General features: G+C 37.7%; 1 protein-coding gene across 1 annotated transcript in view; it reads left to right on the forward strand.

The window, feature by feature from the left end:
- Nucleotides 1-27,500, forward strand: part of SBF2 (SET binding factor 2) — a 1,344,181-nt gene that overhangs the window by 428,786 nt on the left and 887,895 nt on the right. Inside the window, exon 3 of the mRNA XM_053720592.1 lies at nt 16,469-16,606. Within this exon, the coding sequence (XP_053576567.1) occupies nt 16,469-16,606 (138 nt within the window). The remainder of the gene's footprint in view (nt 1-16,468; nt 16,607-27,500) is intronic.

Below are 27,500 nucleotides of genomic sequence, written 5' to 3' on the forward strand. Positions count from 1 at the left end.
GCTAACAAAGTGACCACTTGCATAAGAAATTAAAAAGGGTTAGTTTACTCCTTTAATTTGTTCCTAATGATCCATTTTACCTGTTGGAGTATTTTAAATTGTTTAAAAATAGCTCCTTTACCCTTATGTTCGCATTTGAAATAGCTGATTTCTGATTTAAATGAGAAAGTTGTTTAAAATGACAGGCTCTTTCTAAATAATGAAAGAAAACATTTGGATTTCATGTCTCTTTAAAGTCTCTAATGTCCCTTTAAGTCCAAAAACTTTCAGTATTGGTGGAGACACCACAGGCTAAATCAGCTATTTCAAATGCAAAAATATGGTAAACAAGCTATTTGTAAACAATTCAATGTACTCCAGCAGGTAAAATAGATGAGTTGGAACAAATTAAAGAGTAGAACATTTTTGGGTAAATTGTCTCTTTAAGTTCACCTTAGCAAGAAGGAAAGCTTAGGTCAGTAATTAGACTAACCTTTTCTGTAAGATCCTTCATTAAAAAATATATTTCCTTAGCAATCACACCATCCTGAAAGCTTTCATATCATTGATATTTAAACATACAATAATTTGAACCCTTTACTATATTGAGCACACATTATTTAATGTTTTACTTTGTGAATTTAATGTATTTTTAAAAATATACACTCATTTCAAATCTGATGACTGCAACACGTTCCAAAAAAGTTAGGATAGGGGCAATTTAGCATTAATTGTGATGTGGCAAGTGGGAATAAGAAGGTGATGTGAAACAGGTGAGGCAATCGTGTAATGATAGTATATAAGGAGCCTCCAAAAAAGGCCTTGTCCTTTAAGAGCAAGGATGAGTCGAGACTCACCAATCTGCCAACAGATGCGTCAACTTTTAGAGAGACATTCCCCAAAGACAAATTAGTAGGATTTTGGGCATTTCAACTTCTACAGTGCACAATATAATTAAACAATTCAAGGAATCCGGTCAAATCTTGGTGCGTAAAGGGCAAGGGCAGAAAACCACTTCTGAATGCGCGTGATCTCCGATCCCTCAGATGTCACTGTCTCAAAAACCGTCATGAGTCTGTAATGGATCTCCTGACATGGGCTCGGGAATACTTTGGGAAACCTTTGTCAGTCAACACCATTTGCAGCTGCATCCACAGATGCAAGTTAAAGCTTTGATATGCAAGGCAGAATTCATACATCAACATTTTCCAGAAGCTCCACCGACTTCTCTGTGCTTGTTCCATCTGAGATGGACAGTAGTACAGTGGAATCGTGTTTTGTGGCATGGGTAACTTGCACATCTGTGAGGGCACCATTAATGCAGAAAGATATGTATACATTTTGGAGCAACATATGCTGTCATCCAGACGTTGTCTTTTCCAGGAACGTCCCTGCTTTTTCCAGCAGGGCAACGCCAACCAACATTATGCCCGGATTACAAGCGCATGGTTGTGTAAGCAGAGAGTGCGGGTGCTTGCATGGCCTGCCTTCAGTCCTGACCTGTTTCCGATTGAGAATGTGTGGCACATCATGAATTGCAAAATAAGGCAATAAAGACTTGCATAATGGATGAATGGGGATAATTCCGCTTGCTAAACTTAACCAACTGGTGTCTTCAGTGCCCGAACGCTTAATAAGTGTTATTAAAAGAAAAGGTGATATTACGCAGTGGTAAACCGTCAACTGTCCCAACTTTTGTAGAGTGTGTTGCAGTCATCAGATTTTAAATGAGTGAATATTTTCAAAATTACTTTAAATTCACAATGTAAAACATCAAATGTGTTAATAATGTGTTTTCATTACAGGGTGAATTGAATTTTCAAAATACTTTTTTTGTTTGTTTGCATTTTCCATACTGTCCCAACTTTTTCAGAATTGGGGTTGTATTTAGGAAATGTAAAATGTAACGCGACATCTCTGTTTTGTATGTGTTCTACGGACCTCTACATATATTGGCATTTGTAAAGTTGGTTTACGTACATGAAGTGGAGAAGAACTGGGAGGTTGTCATTAGTCACCGATGTTAAATAAGTAGAAGTCCACCTCTTCCTAACATTGGCAGGATGGAGTGTGTGATCTGTGTATGTAAAAGGACATTATAGTCAATATTTTTAATTGATACATTTAAAACACGACCTTTCAAAGCATTTTTATGCACACTGGGGGTAAACTCATATTCCTGTCCCGAATAAATCAGTATCTTCTTGTGACACTTGCAGACACACGTCCCTCTTAAGCAGTAAAGCAGTTGCACATGTCAACTAGTGTAGAGTTAGTAGGAGCTATGGGGCCAATACTGCAGTACAAGTTTCACGTTAAATTGGACAAGTAGACCACTGTTGTTTGCAGTATCTCATCTGGTAAATTTGTAAAGGGCAGATATGTGGCAAGTGTGAAGTCTGGAGAGAGCAGTTCCATTTCTCAGAAGTTAAAAAAGTTAAGATTCAAAGTTAAGTTACAAAGAAATAAGTTAAAATAAAGAATGAAACTATATTGCATTTTTTTTAATGTCCCATTACCCTTAGCTATACCCATAACATCATTTACCTTAACTCCCACAAGTGTACCCATAGTTTGACTGTTAGAAAAGCTAAGGCATGATACTTAATCAGCGAGGATACTTTGTTATAGGTACGTACAGGAAAAAGGGAGCAACAGGTGCTTTCTTCTGAGTCATGAGTCTCTAGTTCCCTCTAGTGGTTATTTGTTCATCACAAATTCCCCAAAAATTTGGTAGTTTTTTTTTTTTTTAAATACTTAATTCTATCAAACTGAAATTGGGACAGTAAGTACCTTGAGATTGTAATATAATTGTTTATTATGCATAGTAAAACTACATGCATTTACATTTTTTATTTATTTTGCACTATTTTCAGGTAATTTAATTCTAAATCTCAGAACAGGCACTCTGTAGACTTCTCAAGCATAATCCTCTCATATATCTGTCCGTAAGGGGCTCCAGCAGAGATTATCAGATAAAAAGCAGCAAAACATAATGACCATGTATTGCCCTGCCTATTCTAGCAACAAGCCTGCTTTGACTACTCCAGATGAGGCAAGTGTGTGTGTGTGTGTGTGGGGGGGGGGGGGGGCTAGATTTTGACAGTGAAAAACAGATTGCAGCAAAAACAAATATCTTATTTTGTTTTTACAATGTTTACCCTTGGCTGATGTTATTCTGTAGCAAGACAACAAAAATGTAATAGCAAGATGTTTCGTGTCCCTTTAATGACATAATGGATGATACCTGTAGGCAGACATGCTGATGAGTTCAGACAGATACAAAAATCAATGTAATGCAGTGCACTTTCCTTCCTTTCCTCCTACCTTTAAACCAAATCACAGGGTGCAATACAATAGGCCATCGATAAGTACTCTTCCACTTTATCAGCCAGGAATGGCCTCGTTGAGAGAAGGGGCAGCTAGGCACTTGCTAGGGTTGCCAGGTGTTTAGTATTCAACAGGGCAGTCCTGTATTTTAGCAGGTTGTCAGCATAATCCTTCACAAAAACACAGGACACAAAAATGTCCAATTGTATTTTTAAGTCTTGAGTGGACTGGCTAATTGTATGAGTTCTCCTATAATTTCAATGCATTATAAAATATGGAGCAAGAAAAAAGTGAGGGCAGTAAGAGGGGTCAATCTATTCCTGTTTACATGTTTTACATGGCCACCAAAGGAGATACAAATATTGATTTTTATGTTACTAGCAGCCAAGGGTTAAAATGACTGTATAGTTGTGAAAAATATCGTCATAGTCATGAGTGGGGGACTAAGGTAGATTTTTGGGGGGTATTGTGTGACCCTACAGACCAATTGTGCACAGTTACCTACAGAAAGTCCAGTATTTTTATGGAGGACAGTTAGTTAACCCTAGCGCACACTGCAGTGCCTGTGAGAAATCCTGCACTTGTAGGTGCAGTGATGATTCCATTTGGTATGGGAGCTGCTCCCAGTATATTAAACACATGGAAAGAAGTATAAAATATTTTTTTTGTATTAATGTTCAACATTAGAACTTGGGATACTCAGCAGCATATGGTCAGCATTTCGTGTTTTTGGATCAGTGTTTGTATCAGATTGGTTATCTTATTAGCACATTCCTGGAAATTGATTTATTTTCTCAAAATACTCCAACCAACTGTGATTGCACAAAATCTAAATATGCTACAATACAGTAAAAAGGCAGCACACAGTGAGTCTTTTAAGAAGATGTTTGATTTCCCTTGTTTATGTAACCTTTCAATTTATTTAGCGTGTAAACATGGGGGGTCACTTCTATGTGTTTTGCAAACGTATTTAAATACATTAATATTCCAGATGAAAAGGCCATAACACTGCAAAAAAGAAACTTTTCAAAAGTGATTGCTTGTGTATTTGTGTGTGTATGTGTTTGTGTGTGTATGTGTTTGTGTGTGTATGTGTTTGTGTGTGTATGTGTTTGTGTGTGTATGTGTTTGTGTGTGTATGTGTTTGTGTGTGTATGTGTTTGTGTGTGTATGTGTTTGTGTGTGTATGTGTTTGTGTGTGTATGTGTTTGTGTGTGTATGTGTTTGTGTGTGTATGTGTTTGTGTTTGTGTGTGTGTATGTGTTTGTGTGTGTGTATGTGTTTGTGTGTGTGTATGTGTTTGGTGTGTGTATGTGTTTGTGTGTGTATGTGTTTTGTTTGTGTGTGTATGTGTTTGTGTGTGTATGTGTTTGTGTGTGTATGTGTTTGTGTGTGTATATAAATATATATTTCTTTCATATAGGTTGGTGAGAGTCAGCAAGCTAGTTACTGATGGGATATACATTCTACCAGGAGAGGGGCAAAGTTTCCCAAACCTCAAATGCCTATAAATACACCCCTCACCTCACTCATACCTCAATTTTAAAAAACTTTTGCCTCCTAGGAGGTGGTGAAGCATAATGTGCTTTATTTTTTCATTTTAAAGGCGCTTCTAATCATATTGAAGCTCAGTTCCTCTCTAAGTGCAGTGTTTGTCTGAGGGATGCGAAGGGGCCTGATGATACCATGTTTTCACCTATGGGAAATCTATTCATAAGGCTCTCTGTAAATCGGTTGCGGAGATTCATCTGCTGCCTCCCTTATAGATCAACATTTTACCCTTTTACCATTACCTCTGCTGATACGTTTCAGTACTGGTTTGGCTGTCTGCTATATGTGGATGGGTGTCTTACACGTTAAGTATATACTTTTTCTTTTTAATATGAGACACTCTCAGCTATGGATTGGGCACTTGTTATATATTGTTTGTATACATGCCTTGAGTCAGTGTGCTCTTTTTTTAGCGACTTTTTAATTAGTGGCTAAATATTTGTCAAGGTTTGTAGAGTCTGTGAAACATACAGGTTTTTTTGGAGCTATTAATTCATTTTTAAATTTGGAGGATGCTATGTAATAACCACATTGTAATCCATTCTGTAAAGCTTATTTTTGTTAAAAACGTTTTATATTGCCCAGCAAGCCGATTTTCTTACCTGCTTTAGTAAGGTAGAACTTTTAAAAATTTCTGCTCAAACGCGCATGTGATGACACTATTTACGTCATGCATGATGCATCATTTCACTGTCAGGATGCCAGGAATCAGACTGAGACGAGAAGTGCAAAATTATCACACCTTTATTAATAGCAAAAAATAATAAAAAGTCCACAAGTCAAAACCAGAGCTGGTAGTCAGACGAGCCGAGTCAGAAGCCAAAAGCGAATAGTCAGATGAGCCGGAATCAGGAACATGGAGAACAGCAGAGTCAGGAACAACCCAGGGATCAGAACCAGGAGGGAATGTCAGACAGCCAGTAATACACAAGAACAGGAACTCTCACAAACAGGTCTGAGACAACCCAAGAGCAAAGCATACTGAACAGAGGCCCTTTAAATAATAAGTGATGACATCACAATTCTGAGACTGCAACCTGTCTCACATGGATGATGTACACCAGTCTGGCCATAAAAGGGCATGCAGGAAATGAGCAGCATCACACATTATGCACCAGAGTCAGCAAAAGAGGTGAGTAAAATGGCTGCCAGCAGCACATGGCAAACAAAGCAGGGAAAAAACCCTGACAGTACCCTCCCTCAACGACCCTCCCCGTGGGAGGACAAAAGGCTTATTGGGGAAACAGGGATGGAAGGCACGGAGGAGGGCGGGAGCATGAACATCAGAGGAGGGAACCCATGAACGCTCCTCCGGACCATAACCCCTCCAGTGAACCAAATACGGTACGCGGCCCCTGGACATACGAGAGTCAATAATGCTGCTGACCTCATATTCTTCATGGTTGTCAACAAAGTTAGGACGGGGATGAGGCAACACAGTGGTAAACCAATTACAATCCAATGGTTTCAAGAGGTAGACATGAAAAACTTTGGAGATGCGCATTGCAGGAGGAAGGTCAAGAGCATAGGCTACAGGATTGATCCGTCGGAGTATTCGAAAAGGACCAACATAACGGGGAGCCAGTTTATTGGAAGGCACATGAAGGTTCAAGTTGCAGGAGGACAGCCAAACCCTGTCACCAACCTGGTAGGAAGGCGTGGGCAGACGCTTACGATAAGCCTGGAACTTTTGGCGCTGCATAGAACGATGAAGGCAATCCTGAATCTGCACCCACGTGGAACGGAGTTGCCGGAGATGCTCCTCCAAAGCCGGAATACCCTGAGACATGAATGAATCGGGCAACAAGGATGGTTGAAACCCATAATTCGCCATGAACAGGGATAACTTGGAGGAAGCATTGAAGGGTGATATGCCGAGGAGAAGGAAAGCTGAATCCCATTTGAGCACAAAAGGAACGCCAAAATCTGGAGACAAACTGGCTACCCCTGGTCCGACACTATCTCCTTGGGTAACCCATGTAAATGGAAGACCTCCCGGGCAAAAATTGAAGCAAGCTCCTGAGCCGTAGGCAACTTCTTCAAGGGAATGCAATGTGATATTTTAGAAAAACGGTCAACCACCATAAGAATAACAGTATTGCCATTGGAAACAGGGAGCTCGACAATCAAGTCCATGGAAAGATGTGTCCAAGGACACTCACCGTTAGCAATAGGTTGAAGAAGACCCACAGGAAGACGTTGAGGAGTCTTATTCTGTGCACAAGCTGAGCAGGAGGCAACATATGCAGCAACATCAGAACAAAGACTTGGCCACCAGAATTGTTGAGTGACAGACCAAATCATTTGGTTCTTGCCTGTGTGACCTGCGGCTTTAGGATAGTGGTATGTTTGCAAAAGTTTAGTTAGAAGATTCTCAGGAACAAAACACTTACCACTAGGTTTCTCACGAGGTGCATTGGTTTGTGCAGCCAGGATCTCCTCCCCAAGGGAGAAGTCAAATTAGTACGTATGGTAGCCAAAATATGGTCAGGAGGTATAACTGGAGTAGGTATAAAATCCTCCTTGGACAGGGGCGAAAATTGTCGAGAGAGGGCATCAGCCCTAACATTCTTACTACCAGGCAGGTAGGAGACCACATAATTAAACCGAGACAAAAATAGCGCCCATCTGGCCTGTCGGGGCGACAAATGTTTTGCTTCAGATAGATAAGTTAAATTCTTGTGGTCAGTAAGAATGAGCACTGGTACGCTAGTACCCTCGAGAATATGCCTCCATTCCTTGAGTGCCAAAATTATGGCCAGTAATTCCCTGTCGCCGATGCAAGGAACCGTCAGACGTAGGACGTTGAGACAAGAGGGCACCTACTCCAGTCTCAGACACATCGACCTCAAGAACAAAAGGCAGGGCAGGGTTAGGATGAGCCAGAACTGGAGCGGCAGCAAAGACAGTCTTAAGACTATCAAAGTATTTCCTATTCCAGACGCTATCTCCAATGTGATTGCTAAAGAATGGTCTTAACCTGGTACCTCTTTTAATACTTCTTCTAGGTTTAAGAAATTATATCATTTACCTGTTGCTAATTTAGAACTTTGGGAAACAGTCCCTAAAGTTGATGGCGCTATTTCCACTCTTGCTAAACGTACTACCATTCCTATGAAGATGCACTTCTTTTAAGACCCTTTAGATAGGAAGCTTGAATCCTATCTTAGAAGGGCATATTTACATAATGGCTATATTCTTAGACCAGTTATATATATATGGCTGATGTAACTGCTGCTTCTACTTTTTGGCTAGACAGTTTAGCACAGCAGTTGTCTTCATATCCTGAATTATCTAACATTATTCTTTTACTTCAACATGCAAATCATTTTATTTGTGATGCTATATTTGATGTTATGAAAATCAATGTCAAATCTATGTCTTTAGCCATTCTAACTAGAAGAGCTTTATGGCTCAAATTTTAGAATGCTGACATGGTGTCTAACCTAGATTATTATCTCTTTCTTTTCAGGGTAAAAATCTTTTTGATTTGACAATTGGATTCTATTATCTCCACTGTTATTGGGGGTAAGGGAGTTTTTCTGCCCCAAGAGAAAAAATCTAAGGGTAAATTGAATGCTCCCAATCGTTTTCGTTCCTTTAGTCAGAATAGAGAACAGAAAACTATTCCATCCCCTAAGGCCTCTGGCTCTAATTGGAGACCATCTCCGAATTGGAATAAATCCAAGCCTTATAAGAAAACAAATCCTGCCCCTAAACCTGCATGAAGGTGCGACCCTCAAACCAGTTCTTCTGGTAGGGGGCAGACTAAAGTTTTTTCAAAGAGTTTGGACAGATTCTGTCCAAAATCAGTGGCGTCAGAATATTATTTCTCGGGGTATAGAATAGGATTCAAAATAAGACCTCCCATGGGAAGTTTCTTTCTTACCCATTACCAAAAAACCCTGTAAAAGCTCAAGCCTTTCTGAAATATGTTTCAGATCTAGAACTTTCAGAGCATTGGAATAGGGAGATGGAAGAGCAGGTCTCTATAGAAGAGTTGCACAAAAGCTTAAAACGTATCCATCAAGTGTCTAGTGATGCATAGTTTGGGTAATCACAAACTAATATAGTGCATAAATTCTATGTGACACCAAAAACAGTTAATAAATGGTTCAATTGTAAGAATGAATGCATTAAATGTAAACCGAGTAATCCAAGTCTTAAACACTATTTATGGGATTGCCCAGAGATTAAACAATTATGGGCTAAAATAAGCTGCTGGACATCTAAAGTATTAAAACAAATCTGCAATTAAACTTTAAAAATTTTATATAACGTTGGTTATATAGCGCTGCGGAATCTGTTGGCGCTCTACAAATAACCAATAATAATAATAATAATTTAAAAAAAATCAGAGGCTTTTGTGGTAATGGTAATAATAACAAGAAAATGTGTTTTAGGATCCTGGCTTTCATCTAATGTCCCTAATGTTAAAAAGATTATAGAACATTTAAGAAAACAAATGTCCATTGAGGTATATGATATGTATGGAAAAGAACAAAGAGCAGAACATTTTATTTGGAAATGGAATGGCTTTGTTAAGGTCTTAGAGATTTCAGTTCAGAAACAAATCCTGGCACCATTGTTAGGTGAAGCTAATGAATGCAGGTATTGGGGTACAGAACTAGATTTGTATTGTATAATGTGAATAGGACGGGATACCTATAAGGTAACATGAATGGTTGATTAAAAGAAACTTGGGTATATATTTGTGTAGTGCAAGGGATAGTATTGCCTGAAATTTACATAAGATACCTTTGGGTCAATATGTTTGTGTCAATATTGTTAACAACCGCTAGAAATTTGCCAATTTGTCATAGATATGTTATATTATACACCTCAGCCTGCATTTGAGGTGTAAATATAAAACGCTAAGGCTTATGTAATTTTTAATTTATGTGCTGGATTTTTTTTTATTCAAACTGGGTTAATATAAATGTCATATTAGCATATTTTATTCACCGATTCCAAACTTAGCAAAATTATTTAGACAGAGTATTAATTTGATAATAAAAGGTCACGCTGTACATACCAGAAAATAATTTAAATTTATAGAGGGAGGATATCTGCAAATCATCGCTAGCATTAATTAGGCAAAAGAGGCAGTATTACATCCAATACATTTCTCTACACCATTATTTGGGGAGTTGACAGATATTACAGAGGATCCTGCACTGAATCTGTTGACACTTTTGTTAGCTTTTTCAAACAGTATTCTAGTATTTCTGAATACATAAAAGTAGTAACATCACAGAAAAATGCTGGCCTTTAAGCTATCTATTACCGTTGCCAAAAAATGATACTATCACCTACTATATTGAAACCCTGTGGTTTTATTGTTGTAAGTTGGAAAATCCAGAAGGCATCCCTAAATAACAGTTTACTGACCCCATCCCCTCCTCATAATGGGGCTTGCACATGCTCAATTACTTGCCATTTAAAGCTAGTGACATTTTGGTTGTGACTGAAATAAAATGCCTTGCTAGATCGGAACAATCAGTACCCTTGTTCAATATTATTAAGGTGTTCCCTAATTCTGGTTCTTGCCTCCCTTATAGAGCAACCACCATATTGTTTCTCACATAGAGAGCATTTCTACCAAATAAACAACATAAGAGGTTCAACAATTGGTACTGTCTAGTAATTCATACATCCTTTGTGTGACCTTTGACTGAAAACTACCTGTCATCTTAGCATGACTACATGCAATACATGTACTGTAGTGACATCTGTAGTGACCCTTGATGTTAAGCCAACTACTATTGCTTCTCTTACAGGTTTTCATCATATTTGGGGATAAAACATTACCCAAAGTGCAGCGCCTCTTTGCAACAAAATTGCAGCCATTGGAAACAAAGTCCTTAAGGCTGTCTTCAGCAAGATGGGCAAGTGTTTCTCAACAATATTGCATATTTGCCTGAACTGGGAACTATAAGTAGCTATAAAGACAAGTTTGGAAGTATCAGATCTATTCTGTTTATTTTTTTGTCTATCAACCTCTCGCATATCACGTCTGTTTATCCTTGTGACTTCCAAATATGTTCTGTTAATTGCTTTACTTTTGTACCCTCTCTACTGTAACTGTATTATCACCTCAATTTCTCTATGGAAGTCTGAATCATTTGAGCAATTTCGTTTTATACGGATAAATTGCCCTTTGGCTATTCCTAACCCAGTATGGGGAGGGTGATTACTGCGTGCATGTAAAAACCGCATTTGATGTTATGGGTTTCCTATATAAAACAGTGCTAATCCTATGGAGTTGTGGATCTTCAATAAGAGTTGCATTTAAGTATGGTGTACTCTGTTTGTGATAAGTAAATTATAAATTGACTTCAATTGGAATTTAGATAATTGACAAATTCATAGGCTTCCTGGTGGGTACCTACCCAAACAAACAGGAGGTCGTCAATATATCTTTTGTAGGTATTGATTAAGGCTGCATGATTAATCGCATATGCGAATTAAAATCGTGATTAATCGCTGCAATTTAAAACCAGAGAGAGTATGCAATTTTAGCTCCACCCCCTATGACGTCACCTATGATGTACAGGAGGGCTGGCTGTAACTGTTTATTGCGCACAGGCTTTTGTAGGGAAAGGAAGGGGGTGGGGGGGAGTAGAGAGGCTATACAGGAGCTGCACTATGGATGGGTTTGCCTCAGCTCTGATGGCAGCAGTCACAGCTGCGTACACAGGTAAAATAAAGCCGGTTTACATAGAAAAAATTAGGCTTCTTCTTTTAAAGAAAGTATTTGAAGCAAACAGTTTAGAAAGTGCACCACGGAAAATAGCTCAGACAATGAAGTACAAGTGCACTTTTATTCTACTGTCTGATCTATTTTCCATGGTGCACATTCTGAAATGTTTTTAAACCCTTTAACAAGACTTTCTTTTAAAGAAGAGGCTTCGTTTTTGAAAGATATATTTTTTTCTGATGTATGGGTAGTTCATATGTTAATCATACAACAGTTAGAATGACTGCCCAAGAAAACATGACAATATTGGGTCAGAAGACTTGAGAACTGGCTAGTGGCTACTATGTAACCACAGCACAGACAGCTAATTTTATTTGAACTATTTTGTGGTTTGTATTTTTATGCTCCAAGAGTGTATTAGACATTGAGAAACATGTACATTAAGATTCTGTACTCTGTAGTGTTAAATGTACATTTTTGTCTTTGGAGGAAATATTCCCAGTCAAATTGAAAATAATTGTGTGTCAACAAGAAATCCAACACTTGAACCAAATCATGTTTGAGTGTATTGTCATACTTATTGTAGTATTCCAATGAGAACCTAACTGCCAAAATTATGTGGGATATTTGAGTATAACCCGACTACATTAGTAGTTAGCCAATTATCATCCCAATCAACATGGCTTAAAATGTTGAGTAGGTGCTTGGTGTCCTTCAAATAGGAAGGCAATTGATAGACTAAGGGTTGGAGGAGGGTTTCTGTCTGGGGTCTCTGACAGCACATGGAGTTTGGAATCCTCGAGAGGCGAGGTTACCAATCAATATCTTAGAACTCCATTCTATGTTCAGAGCTCTTCAGACTTGGCCTCTATTAAAGAGAGAATCATATATTCGGTTTCAAACAGACAATTTCACAACAGTGGCATATATCAATCATCAAGGAGGGACTCGCAGTCCTCTAGCAATGAAAGAAGTATCTCTAAAACTTTCTTGGGCAGAATCCAACTCTTGTCTAATCACTGCGATTCATATCCCAGGTGTAGACAATTGGGAAGCGGATTATCTCAGCCGTCAAACTCTACATCCTGGGAGAGGTCCCTCCATCCAGATGTAATTTATCTGATTATGCAGATGTGGGGTCTTCCAGACATAGATCTGATGGCCTCACGTCTAAACAAGAAACTTCCCAGATACCTATCCAAGTCCAGTGATCCTCAGGCGGAAACGATTGATGCTCTAGCAGTTCTCTGGTTTTACCAACCTTCTTAAATTTTTCCACCTCTGGTTCTTCTTCCAAGAGTGATATCAAAGATCATAAGGGAACAATCTTATGTGTTTCTAATAGCACCAGCATGGCCTCATAGGTTCTGGTATGCGGACCTTCTCCGAATGTCCAGTTGCCAACCTTGGCCACTTCCTCTAAGACTAGACCTTCTGTCTCAAGATCCGTTTTTCCATCCGGATCTCAAATCTCTAAATTTGAAGGCATGGAAATTGAATGCTTAGTCATAGAGGTTTTTCTGACTCAGTGATTAACACTATGATACAGGGTCGTAAGCCTGTTTCAAGGAAAATATATCACAAGGTTTGGAAAACCTATATTTCATGGGGTTCCACTCATGATTATTCTTGGCATACTTTTAGATTTCCTAGGTTTCTTCAGGATGGTTTGGACAAAATGTTTGCCTGCTTTGAAAGGACAAATCTCTGTTCTTTCCCTTTTATTTCACAGCAAGATTGCCAATCTTTCTGATATTCACTGTTTCGTACAGGCTTTGACTCGTATCAAACCTGCTATTAAATCTATCCTCCCTGGAGTCTAAATTTGGTATTAAAGACTTTGCAGGCCCCTCCTTTTGAGCCTATGCATTCTTTAGACATTAAACTACTTTCTTGGAAAGTGTTATTTCTCTTGGCTATCTCTTCTGCTAGAACAGTTTCTGAATTGTCTGCTCTCTCTTGTGAGTCTCCTTATCTGATTTTCCATCAAGATAAAGCTGTTTTGCAGACTTTGTTTAAATTTTTGCCTAAAGTTGTGAATTCTAACAACATTAATAGGGAAATGATTGTTCCTTCCTTGTGTCCTAATCCTAAGAATACTCTTGAAAGATCTTTACATTCTTTGGATGTGGTAAGAGATTTGAAGTATGTTGATTCTACTAAAGATTTCAGGAAGACTTCTAGTCTATTTGTTATTTTTTTCTGGTTCTAGAAAAGGTCAGAAAGCCTCTGCCATTGCTTTGGCATCTTGGTTGAAACTTCTGATTCATAAAGCTTATTTGGAGGCGGGGCAGTCTCAGCCTCAGAGACTAACAGCTCATTCTACAAGATCAGTTGCCGCATCTCTTGGGCTTTCAAGAATGAAGCTTTAGTTGATCAAATCTGCAAAGCAGCCACTTTTTATGTGTTTGCTTCTTCGGAAGCAGCTTTTATTAGAAAGGTTCTTCAGGCAGCTGTCTCAGTTTGATTCTAGTGCCTATTATTTAAGTTTTTTTAAATTTTTAAGAAAACGTAATTATTTTTTTGGATTTAATTTCTCAGGTGAATTAGCTTTTTTATTTTATCCCTCTCTCTATAGTTACTCTTGGACTTCCACATCTTGGGTATTATATCCCATCTAGCTTGTGGACTCTCGCCACCTATATGAAAGAAAACATAATTTATGTAAGAACTTACCTGATAAATTAATTTCTTTGATGGTGGCGAGAGTCAATAAGACCAACCCATTTTTTGGGGGTTATGATTTTTTTGTATAAAGCACATTATCCTGTTCCTCATTTTTATGGTTTTACTCCTCATACACCTTACTAACTTGGCTATACGTTAAACTGAGATATGAGTGAGTTGGGAGGTGTAATTATAGGCATTTTGAGGTTTGGGAAACTTTGCCCCCTCCTGGTAGGAATGTATATCCCATCAGTAACTAGCCCTTGGACCCTCGTCACCATGAAAGAAATTAATTTATCAGGTAAGTTCTTACATAAATTATGATATATATATATATATATATGTATATATATATGTATATATATATATATATACATACATATATACACACACACAGTATATATACTTCCATACAAAAAAAAGAGTGATCTACAGGACTTTCTTCCAAAAATATCAACATGTACTTATTGTAAACTTATTGCCATTAAAAAGTCGACCTTTTTAATGTTCAATATGTATACAATAAGTACCTATCACTTGTTTTGCATATGAATGTTATTTAAATGGAATATTGAGCACTTTGGTAATATATATATATATATATATATATATATATAATAGTGATTTTAAAATAATTCACACTTTATGAGCAAGTAAAAAGTTAATTGGAACAGGCATTTCATGCAAGAATTGTCAGACACTTCCTAATTTATTTACATAGCTAAAATGTTCTAGTACAAAGATAAATTTAAAATATGTTGCTGTGAAATACAGAACACATTATAGCTGTTGTACTTCACACTTCAAAGCAATATTCATCTATGATTTAAATATTCTTTCTGCCAGTTTTGATTTTTTCCATCCACACACATTCTCTTTTAATTGATTTTGAGTTAACATTTATTTTTTGCAAATTTTTCTTTGACCAAGAGAAACAAAAGTTGTATGTTCTATGTTAGTTTAGAAATTAAACTGAGAAGTTATTAATTACTCATTATATACAACAGATGAAAGCAGTCTGTTTAGGAAGCTATAGCAAAATGTATGTGTGTGAATATATTTCAAGTACTTATTACTTCAATATGGGTAAAAAGTTTGAATGTTAAAATAGAAAAGTAATGGTACAGTAGTAATATATACTGGGGCTTAAAATTACATTAAATACCTCTTGCTTTTATATAAAATTTGAATTTTGTCCCATGCTCCCTAGATCAAGCAATGTGCGGTCAGGTAGAGGAGCAGCTGTGTTCGGCAATTCCGCCAGCTGCCATAGTTTTATGTTATTCATAGGGGTTTTCTCCTTCCGTCCTGTTCTCCACCTTTAGCCTCCCTGCGTGCAACACTGTAGAGTGCTGTGCAGGGTAAAGGAGTTAAATCGATCAGTATGTTTGTAGTAACAGAGCAATCCTCCTACACGTCATTAGAACATATCATTACTGGTGGGTATATGGCAATGGACTTATGGAGGTAGAAACTTCTCCAATGAAAACCAAAAATGTTCTGGCCCACGACCTGGCTCCCATATAGTTTGTCTATATGTCTGTCTCCATTGCTCTATCTATCTATCTATCTATCTATCTATTTATACATTATCTATTTTATGTCAATGTGTGGGCACCCTTGACCAAATAACATATTTTATGAAGTAAAAATAAGTTAACACAAGTTCTACATTGAACAAACTTAAAGGGATAGTCTTGTCAAAATTAAACTTTCATCATTCAGATAGGGCCTTCAATTATAAGTAACTTTCTAATTTACTCCTATTATCAGTTTTTCTTTGTTCTCTTGGTATTTTTATTTGAATGTAAGCTTAGGAGCCTGCCCATTTTTGGTTCAGAACCTGGGTAGTGCTTGCTGAGTAATGGCTACATTTAGACACCAATCAGAAAGCGATACCCAGGTGCTGAACCAAAAATGGGCAGACTCCTAAGCTTACATTCTTGCTTTTTCAAATAAAGATACCAAGAGAAGGAAAAAAAATTGATAATTGGAGTTAATTAGAAAGATGCTTCAAATTGCTGCTCTATCTGAATCATGAAAGTATAATTTTGATTAGACTATTCCTTTAAAGGGACACGGAACTCAAAATTCATCTTTCATGGTTCAGAGTAAATTTACTTGAAAAAATACCCCCTGGGATTCTTTACACCACTTACCTATAGCTTTACTTCTATACATTTTACCTATTCACCTATGTAATGGAATTTTGTAACCTTTGTTTTGTTTTGTATTTTCTAGTTTTGTCAACCGGGAGGATGGCAGCTCTCGCGAGAAAGGAAGCAACCAACATTTTTTGTTGTGGTTTTAACAGACATAGATTCAGATCGTCATTACTGTGCGTGTTTGACTTTTTACGAGGCTGAAATCAACCTACAGGTAATAAGAAAAGGAAACAAAAAAACGGCGTGTGCATGTGTATACATATATGTATCTGTGTGTATATATATATATGTGTGTGTGTGTGTGTATATATATATGTGTGTGTGTGTATGTATATATATATATATATATATATATATATACACACAGCATCTCACAAAAGTGAGTACACCCCTCACATTTTTGTAAATATTTTATTATATCTTTTCATGTGACAACACTGAAGACATTTCACTTTGTTACAATGTAAAGTAGTGAGTGTACAGCCTGTAAAACAAGTTATTTTGAGGGGACAGCAAATATACACTAACACACAACCATTAATGTCTAAACCGTTGGCAACAAAAGTGAGTATACCCCTAAGTGGAAATGTCCAAATTGGGCCCAATTAGCCATTTTCCCTCCCCGGTGTCATGTGACTCGTTAGTGTTACAAGGTCTTAGGTGCGAATGGGGAGCAGGTGTGTTACATTTGGAGTTATAGCTCTCACACTGTCTCATACCGGTCACTGGAACCTCATGGCAAAGAACTCTCTGAGGATCTGAAAACAGAATTGTTGCTCTACATAAGATGGCCAAGACCCTGAAAATGAGCTGCTGCACGGTGGGCAAGACCATACAGCGGTTTCACAGGACAGGTTCCACTCAGAACAATCCTCGCCATGGTCGACCAAAGAAATTGAGTGCTCATGCTCAGCGTCCTATCCAGAGGTTGTCTTTGGGAAATAGACATTTGAGTGCTGCCAGCATTGCTGCAGAGTTTGAAGGTGTGGGGGGTTAGCCTGTCAGTGCTCAGACCATATGCTGCGCACTGCATCAAATTGGTCTGCATAGCTGTCATCCCAGAAGGAAGCCTCTTCTAAAGATGATGCATAATAAAGCCTGCAAAAAAAAAATGGATTACTGGAACCATGTCCTGTGGTCCGATGAGATCAATATAAACTTATTTGGTTCAGATGGTGTTAAGCTTGTGTGGTGGCAACCAGGTGAGGAGTACAAAGACAAGTGTGCCTTGCCTACAGTCAAGCATGGTGGTGGGAGTGTCATGGTCTAGGCCTGCATGAGTGTTTCCAGCACTGGGGAGCTACAGATTATTGAGGGAACCATGAATGCCAACATGTACTGTGACATACTGAAGCAGAGCATTATCCCCTCCCTTTAGAGACTGGGCCGCAGGGCAGTATTCCAACATAACGACCCCAAAAACACCTCCAAGAAGTTGAGGGTAAAGGTGATGGACAGGCCAAGCATGTCTCCAGAACTAAACCCTATTGAGCATCTGTGGAAGGGGTGGGGGAACGCAAGGTCTCTAACATCCACCAGCTCAAGATGTCGTCATGGAGGAGTGGAAGAGGACTCCAGTAGCAATCTATGAAGCTCTGGTGAACTCCATTCCCAAGAGGGTTAAGGCAGTGCTGGAAAATAATGGTGGCCACACAAAATATTGACACTTTGGGCCCAATTTGGACATTTCCACTTAGGGGTGTACTCCTATATATGTAAATATAATAAAATATTTACAAAAATGTGAGGGGTGTACTCACTTTTGTGAGATGCTGTATATGCGTGTGTGCGTATATATATATATATATATATATATATATATATGTGTGTGTGCATGTGTATATATATCTAAATGTGTGTGTGTGTATGTATATATATATATATATTTCTTTCATGTAATTAGCAAGAGTCCATGAGCTAGTGACGTATGGGATATACATTCCTACCAGGAGGGGCAAAGTTTCCCAAACCTTAAAATGCCTATAAATACACCCCTCACCACACCCACAATTCAGTTTTACAAACTTTGCCTCCGATGGAGGTGGTGAAGTAAGTTTGTGCTAGATTCTACGTTGATATGCGCTCCGCAGCAAGTTGGAGCCCGGTTTTCCTCTCAGCGTGCAGTGAATGTCAGAGGGATGTGAGGAGAGTATTGCCTATTTGAATGCAGTGATCTCCTTCTAAGGGGTCTATTTCATAGGTTCTCTGTTATCGGTCGTAGAGATTCATCTCTTACCTCCCTTTTCAGATCGACGATATACTCTTATATATACCATTACCTCTGCTGATTCTCGTTTCAGTACTGGTTTGGCTATCTGCTATATGTAGATGAGTGTCCTGGGGTAAGTAAGTCTTATTTTCTGTGACACTCCTAGCTATGGTTGGGCACTTTGTTTATAAAGTTCTAAATATATGTATTCAAACATTTATTTGCCTTGACTCAGAATGTTCAACTTTCCTTATTTTTCAGACAGTCAGTTTCATATTTGGGATAATGCATTTTAATTTAACATTTTTTACCTTAAAATTTGACTTTTTTCCCTGTGGGCTGTTAGGCTCGCGGGGGCTGAAAATGCTTCATTTTATTGCGTCATTCTTGGCGCGGACTTTTTTGGCGCAAAAATTCTATTTCCGTTTCCGGCGTCATACGTGTCGCCGGAAGTTGCGTCATTCTTTGACGTTATTTTGCGCCAAAAATGTCGGCGTTCCGGATGTGGCGTCATTTTTGGCGCCAAAAAGCATTTAGGCGCCAAATAATGTGGGCGTCTTATTTGGCGCGAAAAAATATGGGCGTCACTTTTGTCTCCACATTATTTAAGTCTCATTTTTTATTGCTTCTGGTTGCTAGAAGCTTGTTCTTTGGCATTTTTTCCCATTCCTGAAACTGTCATTTAAGGAATTTGATCAATTTTGCTTTATATGTTTTTTTCTTTTACATATTGCAAGATGTTCCACGTTGCAACTGAGTCAGAAGATACTTCAGGAAAATCACTGCACAATGCTGGAGCTACCAAGCTAAGTGTATCTGCTATAAACTTTTGGTATCTGTTTCTCCAGCTGTTATTTGTATTGCATGTCATGTCAAACTTATTAATGCAGATAAAATTTCCTTTAGTACTGTTACATTACCTGTTGCTGTTCCGTCAACATCTAATTTTCAGAGTGTTCCTGATAACATAAGAGATTTTATTTTTTAAATCCATTAAGAAGGCTATGTCTGTTATTTTTCCTTCTAGTATACATAAAAGTCTTTTAAAACTTCTCTTTTTTTTCAGATGAATTTTTAAATGAACATCATCAGTCTGATACTGATAATGGTTCTTCTGGTTCTGAGGTTTCTGTCTCAGAGGTTGATGCTGATAAATCTTTGTATTTGTTCAAGATGGAATTTATTCGTTCTTTACTTAAAGAAGTGTTATTTGCATTAGAAATAGAGGATTCTGGTCCTCTTGATACTAAATGTAAACGTTTAAATAAGGTTTTTAAATCTCCTGTAGTTATTCCAGAAGTGTTTTATCTCCCTGATGCTATTTCTGAAGTAATTTCCAGGGAATGGAATAATTTGGGTAATTTATTTACTCCTTCTAGACGTTTAAGCAAATTATATCCTGTGCCATCTGACAGATTAGAGTTTTTTGGGACAAAAATCCCTAAGGTTATGGGGCTGTCTCTACTCCTGCTAATGTACTACTATTCCTACGGCAGATAGTACTTCATTTAAGGATCCTTTAGATAGGAAAATTGATTCCTTTCTAAGAAAAGCTTACTTATGTTCAGGTAATCTTCTTAGACCTGCTATATTTTTAGCGGATGTTGCTGCAGCTTCAACTTTTTGGTTAGAAGCTTTAGCGCAACAAGTAACAGATCATAATTTTATAGCATTATTTTTATTCTATAACATGCTAATAATTTTATTGGTGATACCATCTTTTGATATCATTAGAGTTGATGTCAGGTATATGTCTCTAGCTATTTTAGCTAGAATAGCTTTATGGATTAAACTTGGAATGCTGACATGTCTTCTAAGTCAACTTTGCTTTCCCTTTCTTTCCAGGGTAAATAATCATTTTCGTTCCTTTCCTCACAAGGAACAAAAGCCTGATCCTTCATCCTCAGGAGCAGTATCAGTTTGGAAACTATTTCCAGTTTGGAATATATCCAAGCCTTATAGAAACCTATAGCCAGCTCCTAAGTACCTATGAAGGTGCGGCCCTTATTCCAGCTCAGCTGGTATGGGGCAGATTACGTTTTCTTCAAAGAAATTTGGATCAATTCCGTTCTTAATCTCTGGTTTCAGAAACATTGTTTCAGAAAGGTACAGAATTGGCTTCAAGTTAAGGCCTCCTGCTAAGAGATTCTTTTCTTTCCCGTGTCCCAGTTAACACAGCAAAGGCTCAGCATTTCTGAAATGTGTTTCAGATCTAGAGTTGGCTGGAGTATGTATGCCAGTTCCAGTTCTGGAACAGGGGCTGGGGTCTTATTTTATCTCTTCATTGTACCAAAGAAGGTCAATTCCTTCAGACCAGTTCCGGATCTATCATTATTGAATCATTATGTTAGGATACCAACATTCAAGATGGTTACTGTAGGACTATCCTGCCTTTTGTTTAGCAAGGGCATTATATGTCTACAATAGATTTACAGGATGTGTATCTGCATATTCCGATTCATCCAGATCACTTTTAGTGTCTGAGATTCTCTTTTTAGACAAGCATTACCAGTTTTGTGGCTCTACCGTTTGGCTTAGCCTCAGTTCCAAGAATTTTTTTCAAAGGTTCTCAGTGCCCTTCTTTCTGTAATCAGAGAATAGGGTTTTGGTATTTCCTTATTTGGACGATATCTTGGTATTTGCTCAGTCTTCTCATTTTCGAAGAATCTCATACGAATCGACTTGTGTTGTTTCTTCAAGTTCATGGTTGGAGGATCAATTTACCAAAAAGTTCATTGATTCCTCAGACAAGGGTAACCTTTTTAGGTTTCTAGATAAATTCAGTGTCTATGACTCTGTCCTTGTCAGACAAGAGAAGTTTAACATTGATATCAGCTTGTCAAAACCTTCAGTCACAATCATTCCCTTTGGTAGCCTTATGCATGGAAATGTTGGGTCTTAGGACTGCCGCATCAGATGCGATCTCCTTTGCTCGTTTTCACATGCGACCTCTTCAGCTCTGTATGCTGAACCTATGGTGCAGGGATTACTCAAAGATATCTCAATTAATATCTTTAAACCGATTTTACAACACTCTCTGACATGGTGGACAGATCACCATTGTTTAGTTCAGGGGGCTTCTTTGTTCTTCCGACCTGGACTATAATCTCAACAGATGCAAGTCTTACAGGTTGGGGAGCTGTGTGGGGGTATCTGACGGCACAAGGGGTTTGGGAATCTCAGGAGGTGAGATTTCCGATCAATATTTTTGAACTCCGTGCAATTTTCAGAGCTCTTCAGTCTTGGCCTCTTCTGAAGAGAGAGTTGTTCATTTGTTTTCAGATAGACAATGTCACAACTGTGGCATACATCAATCATCAAGGAGGGACTCACAGTCCTCTGGCTATGAAAGAAGTATCTCGAATTTTGGTTTGGGCGGAATCCAGCTCCTGTCTAATCTCTGCGGTTCATATCCCAGGTATGGACAATTGGAAAGCGGATTATCTCAGTCGTCAAACGTTGCATCCGGGCGAATGGTCTCTTCACCCAGAGGTATTTCTTCAGATTGTTCAAATGTAGGAACTTCCAGAAATAGATCTGATGGCTTCTCATCTAAACAAGAAACTTCCCAGGTATCTGTCCAGATCCCGGGATCCTCAGGCGGAGGCAGTGGATGCATTATCACTTCCTTGGAAGTATCATCCTGCCTATATCTTTCCGCCTCTAGTTCTTCTTCCAAGAGTAACCTCCAAGATTCTGAAGGAATGCTCGTTTGTTCTGCTGGTAGCTCCGGCATGGCCTTACAGGTTTTGGTATGCGGATCTTGTCCGGATGGCCTCTTGCCAACCGTGGACTCTTCCGTTAAGACCAGACCTTTTGTCTCAAGGTCCTTTTTTTCCATCAGGATCTGAAATCCTTAAATTTAAAGGTATGGCGATTGAACGCTTGATTCTTGGTCAAAGAGGTTTCTCTGACTCTGTGATTAATACTATGTTACAGGCTCGTACATCTGTATCCAGAGAGATATATTATAGAGTCTGGAAGACTTATATTTCTTGGTGTCTTTCTCATCATTTTTCTTGGCATTCTTTTAGAATTCCGAGAATTTTACAGTTTCTTCAGGATGGTTTAGATAAAGGTTTGTCCGCAAGTTCCTTGAAAGGACAAATCTCTGCTCTTTCTGTTCTTTTTCACAGAAAGATTGCTATTCTTCCTGATATTCATTGTTTTGTACAAGCTTTGGTTCGTATAAAGCCTGTCATTAAGTCAATTTCTCCTCCTTGGAGTTTGAATTTGGTTCTGGGGGCTCTTCAAGCTCCTCCATTTGAACCTATGCATTCATTGGATATTAAATTACTTTCTTGGAAAGTTTTTTGTTCCTTTTGGCCATCTCTTCTGCCAGAAGAGTTTCTGAATTATCTGCTCTTTCTTGTGAGTCTCCTTTTCTGATTTTTCATCAGGATAAGGCGGTGTTGCGAACTTCTTTTGAATTTTTACCTAAAGTTGTGAATTCCAACAACATTAGTAGAGAAATTGTGGTTCCTTCATTATGTCCTAATCCTAAGAATTCTAAGGAGAAATCGTTGCATTCTTTGGATGTTGTTAGAGCTTTGAAATATTATTATGTTGAAGCTACGAAATCTTTTCGTAAGACTTCTAGTCTATTTGTTATTTTTTCCGGTTCTAGAAAAGGCCAGAAAGCTTCTGCCATTTCTTTGGCATCTTGGTTGAAATCTTTAATTCATCTTGCCTATGTTGAGTCGGGTAAAACTCCGCCTCAGAGAATTACAGCTCATTCTACTAGGTCAGTTTCTATTTCCTGGGCGTTTAGGAATGAAGCTTCGGTTGACCAGATCTGCAAAGCAGCGACTTGGTCCTCTTTGCATACTTTTACTAAATTCTACCATTTTGATGTATTTTCTTCTTCTGAAGCAGTTTTTGGTAGAAAAGTACTTCAGGCAGCGGTTTCAGTTTGAATCTTCTGCTTATGTTTTTCATTAAACTTTATTTTGGGTGTGGATTATTTTCAGCAGGAATTGGCTGTCTTTATTTTATCCCTCCCTCTCTAGTGACTCTTGTGTGGAAAGATCCACTTCTTGGGTAGTCATTATCCCATACGTCACTAGCTCATGGACTCTTGCTAATTACATGAAAGAAAACATAATTTATGTAAGAACTTACCTGATAAATTCATTTCTTTCATATTAGCAAGAGTCCATGAGGCCCGCCCTTTTTTTGTGGTGGTTATGATTTTGTATAAAGCACAATTATTCCAATTCCTTATTTTATATGCTTTCGCACTTTTTTCTTATCACCCCACTTCTTGGCTATTCGTTAAACTGAATTGTGGGTGTGGTGAGGGGTGTATTTATAGGCATTTTAAGGTTTGGGAAACTTTGCCCCTCCTGGTAGGAATGTATATCCCATACGTCACTAGCTCATGGACTCTTGCTAATATGAAAGAAATGAATTTATCAGGTAAGTTCTTACATAAATTATGTTATATATATATATATATATATATATATATATATATATATGTGTGTGTGTGTATATTATATATATATATATATATATATATATATATGAATGTGTGTGTATATATATATATATATGTTTATGTATATATATATATATGTTTATGTATATACTGTGTATATATATATATTATATATATATGTATGTTTATGTATATATATATATATATATATATATATATATATGTATATATATATATGAATATATATATATATGTATATATATATGTATATATATGTATATATATATGTATATATATACAGGGAGTACAGAATTATTAGGCAAGTTGTATTTTTGAGGATTAATTTTATTATTGAACAACAACCATGTTCTCAATAAACCCAAAAAACTCATTAATATCAAAGCTGAATAGTTTTGGAAGTAATTTTTAGTTTGTTTTTAGTTATAGCTATTTTAGGGGGATATCTGTGTGTGCAGGTGACTATTACTGTGCATAATTATTAGGCAACTTAACAAAAAACAAATATATACCCATTTCAATTATTTATTTTTACCAGTGAAACCAATAAAACATCTCAACATTCACAAATATACATTTCTGACATTCAAAAACAAAACAAAAACAAATCAGTGACCAATATAGCCACCTTTCTTTGCAAGGACACTCAAAAGCCTGCCATCCATGGATTCTGTCAGTGTTTTGATCTGTTCACCATCAACATTGCGTGCAGCAGCAACCACAGCCTCCCAGACACTGTTCAGAGAGGTGTACTGTTTTCCCTCCTTGTAAATCTCACATTTGATGAAGGACCACAGGTTCTCAATGGGGTTCAGATCAGGTGAACAAGGAGGCCATGTAATTAGATTTTCTTCTTTTATACCCTTTCTTGCCAGCCACGCTGTGAAGTACTTGGACGCGTGTGATGGAGCATTGTCCTGCATGAAAATCATGTTTTTCTTGAAGGATGCAGATTTCTTCCTGTACCACTGCTTGAAGAAGGTGTCTTCCAGAAACTGGCAGTAGGACTGGGAGTTGAGCTTGACTCCATCCTCAACCCGAAAAGGCCCCACAAGCTCATCTTTGATGATACCAGCCCAAACCAGTACTCCACCTCCACCTTGCTGGCGTCTGAGTCGGACTGGAGCTCTCTGCCCTTTACCAATCCAGCCACGGGCCCATCCCTCTGGCCCATCAAGACTCACTCTCATTTCATCAGTCGTAGGAGAAAAAGTACAAACTGGTTTCAGAAGAACTCGTAATCTAAAGGATCTTATTAGCCCCAGCCACTTACAGGGACCAAGAACTGTGGGAGCCTTCAAGAAAGGATCATTTAAATGCGGAACATGCAGCACCTGTAGCTTCATGGTCAACAAACAAGAAATCACTGACCACTTTGGGAAAATCCATAAAATTGAATCCTACATCAATTGCCATACAGAAGGAGTCATATACGTCTTACAATGCAAATGTAACCTGGTATACGTTGGTATGACAACAAGAAAAATAAGACTAAGACTCCAAGAACATCTGAGGAATATAAAAAATGCAACTAAAGATCTGCAAGAAGGGAAAAATTCTGTAGCTAGACATTTCATGAAAAGACATAATTCCAAACAGTCGGATCTAAAATGCTTTGGGATCCAGAAAATACATTTGGGCATAAGAGGTGGTAATGTAGAGAACGTCCTACTCAGAGCGGAGAGCAAATGGATCTTTCTTTTGAACTCAGTCCAACCATATGGATTAAATGAAGTAAATAATTTTACTCCTTTTTTGTAAAATCTGATTGTCTATGTAAGGTAGACAGCAAATCACAGAAACAGTACTCTGTCAACGTTACACTTAATACACACTCACACACTAAGTCACTAGATAAATGATGGTGCACTCACTTCAACACCACGGAAAGTGATTTTTTATTAATGGTTTATTCACGCCCCTATACTATTTTATATATCCCTTTTTTCATATCTTCTCTACAAGATTATAACCACACACGAGATTAAAAATCCCCCCTGTTCACAATATAATGTACACAGCAATTCCAGTCAGGTTGATGTTATAACACACATTTCCCCTCCCCTTTTTTGATTTATTCCTGTATTTTATTGATGAATCCTTTCATTTATTATTTGTCCTCTTATGTTTGGAATCACGATGTAACACGTTAGGTCACAATATAATCATCCCCATATATTATATATTGGGTTTCACACAGATCACAATCTTAGGTATAGTTAGGTATAGTAACAAAATAATAACACTTCAGGATAAGAAAATATGTATATCATAATGATACTAACTTTTGCACAGAGTAACTGTGGTTAATACAATATCAGCCACCTCTGTCAACATATTTGGAAAATAAAACTTTTCAAAAAGACTAATTGCTTTTTCTATACCATATTCGCATCAGTATTTAATTTCAGGTTTGGGAAGAACTCAAGAATAAGCTCATAATTAGAATTAAGTGAACTGCCCTAACAGTAGTATTCAGATGCGTCTCCACACGTCAATCATTAGCTCATCTCACATCATTGGTCTGAATTACATTACACGCCTATTGGGGGCGTGTTTCTAACGGCCTTAAATAGCCGCGAATATTGCGGCGCGTTCACCTTTGAAAAAGCAACGTTTAGTTGCGAAACATGTTAGGGACGATAGGGCAATGGTGAGGAGTCCTAGGAGCTCCTGTGTTTTTAGACAGCCTTAAGCTACCGCAAATTACTGTAGTCAGCCACGGTTTCACTTGATAATGAACGCTCAGATCTAATCAGGTGTTGAATATATGGTGCTGGTACTGAATATTATCGCAAGTACTATCTCTCCTGTATTAGCTAACTTCAATTTGCAAAATATATAAAGACTTAATAATAGAACTTTGTTTGGCGCTACAGCCTAATAATTTAACTCACTTCGAGTTGCATTTGGTATACATCCACATCCATGATACCGCTTGTTGTAAGATAACTGTGTTTTACATAACTAAGGTGCACAAAATATATTCAGAGCACTATCATATTAGCTTTGGACTAGATGAGTATGTGCAGCTTGATCACGTATGCATAATTTCTGTCGTTAATACAGCTTATACAACAGAACAGTGCACAAACCTATTTCCGGGGCAATCCTGTCTGTATGCAAAGTGAAATGTACACAGATTAAGTATAATTTACTGCAAGTGTGGAAATTGATATGAACATTAGGTTATAATTTTAGAGACTCACAACATAAGCGGAATGCTTGTACGTCTATCTGTTTAAACTTTGTTGTCACTGAGAACAGATACGTTCCATTATACTAAGAAACTACATTATTTAATCAAGAGTATATTATGATTTATCCAGATGGGTACTTAATCATTCTATGATGATAGAATCAGATAAGCTCCAATATTGCGACATATAAGATTATCTACTGCCGCATCACAGAGAGCTATTTAAACTGATATTAAAGAAA

Source organism: Bombina bombina, chromosome 7 (genome assembly GCF_027579735.1).
Source record: "Bombina bombina isolate aBomBom1 chromosome 7, aBomBom1.pri, whole genome shotgun sequence".
NCBI lineage: Eukaryota > Metazoa > Chordata > Amphibia > Anura > Bombinatoridae > Bombina > Bombina bombina.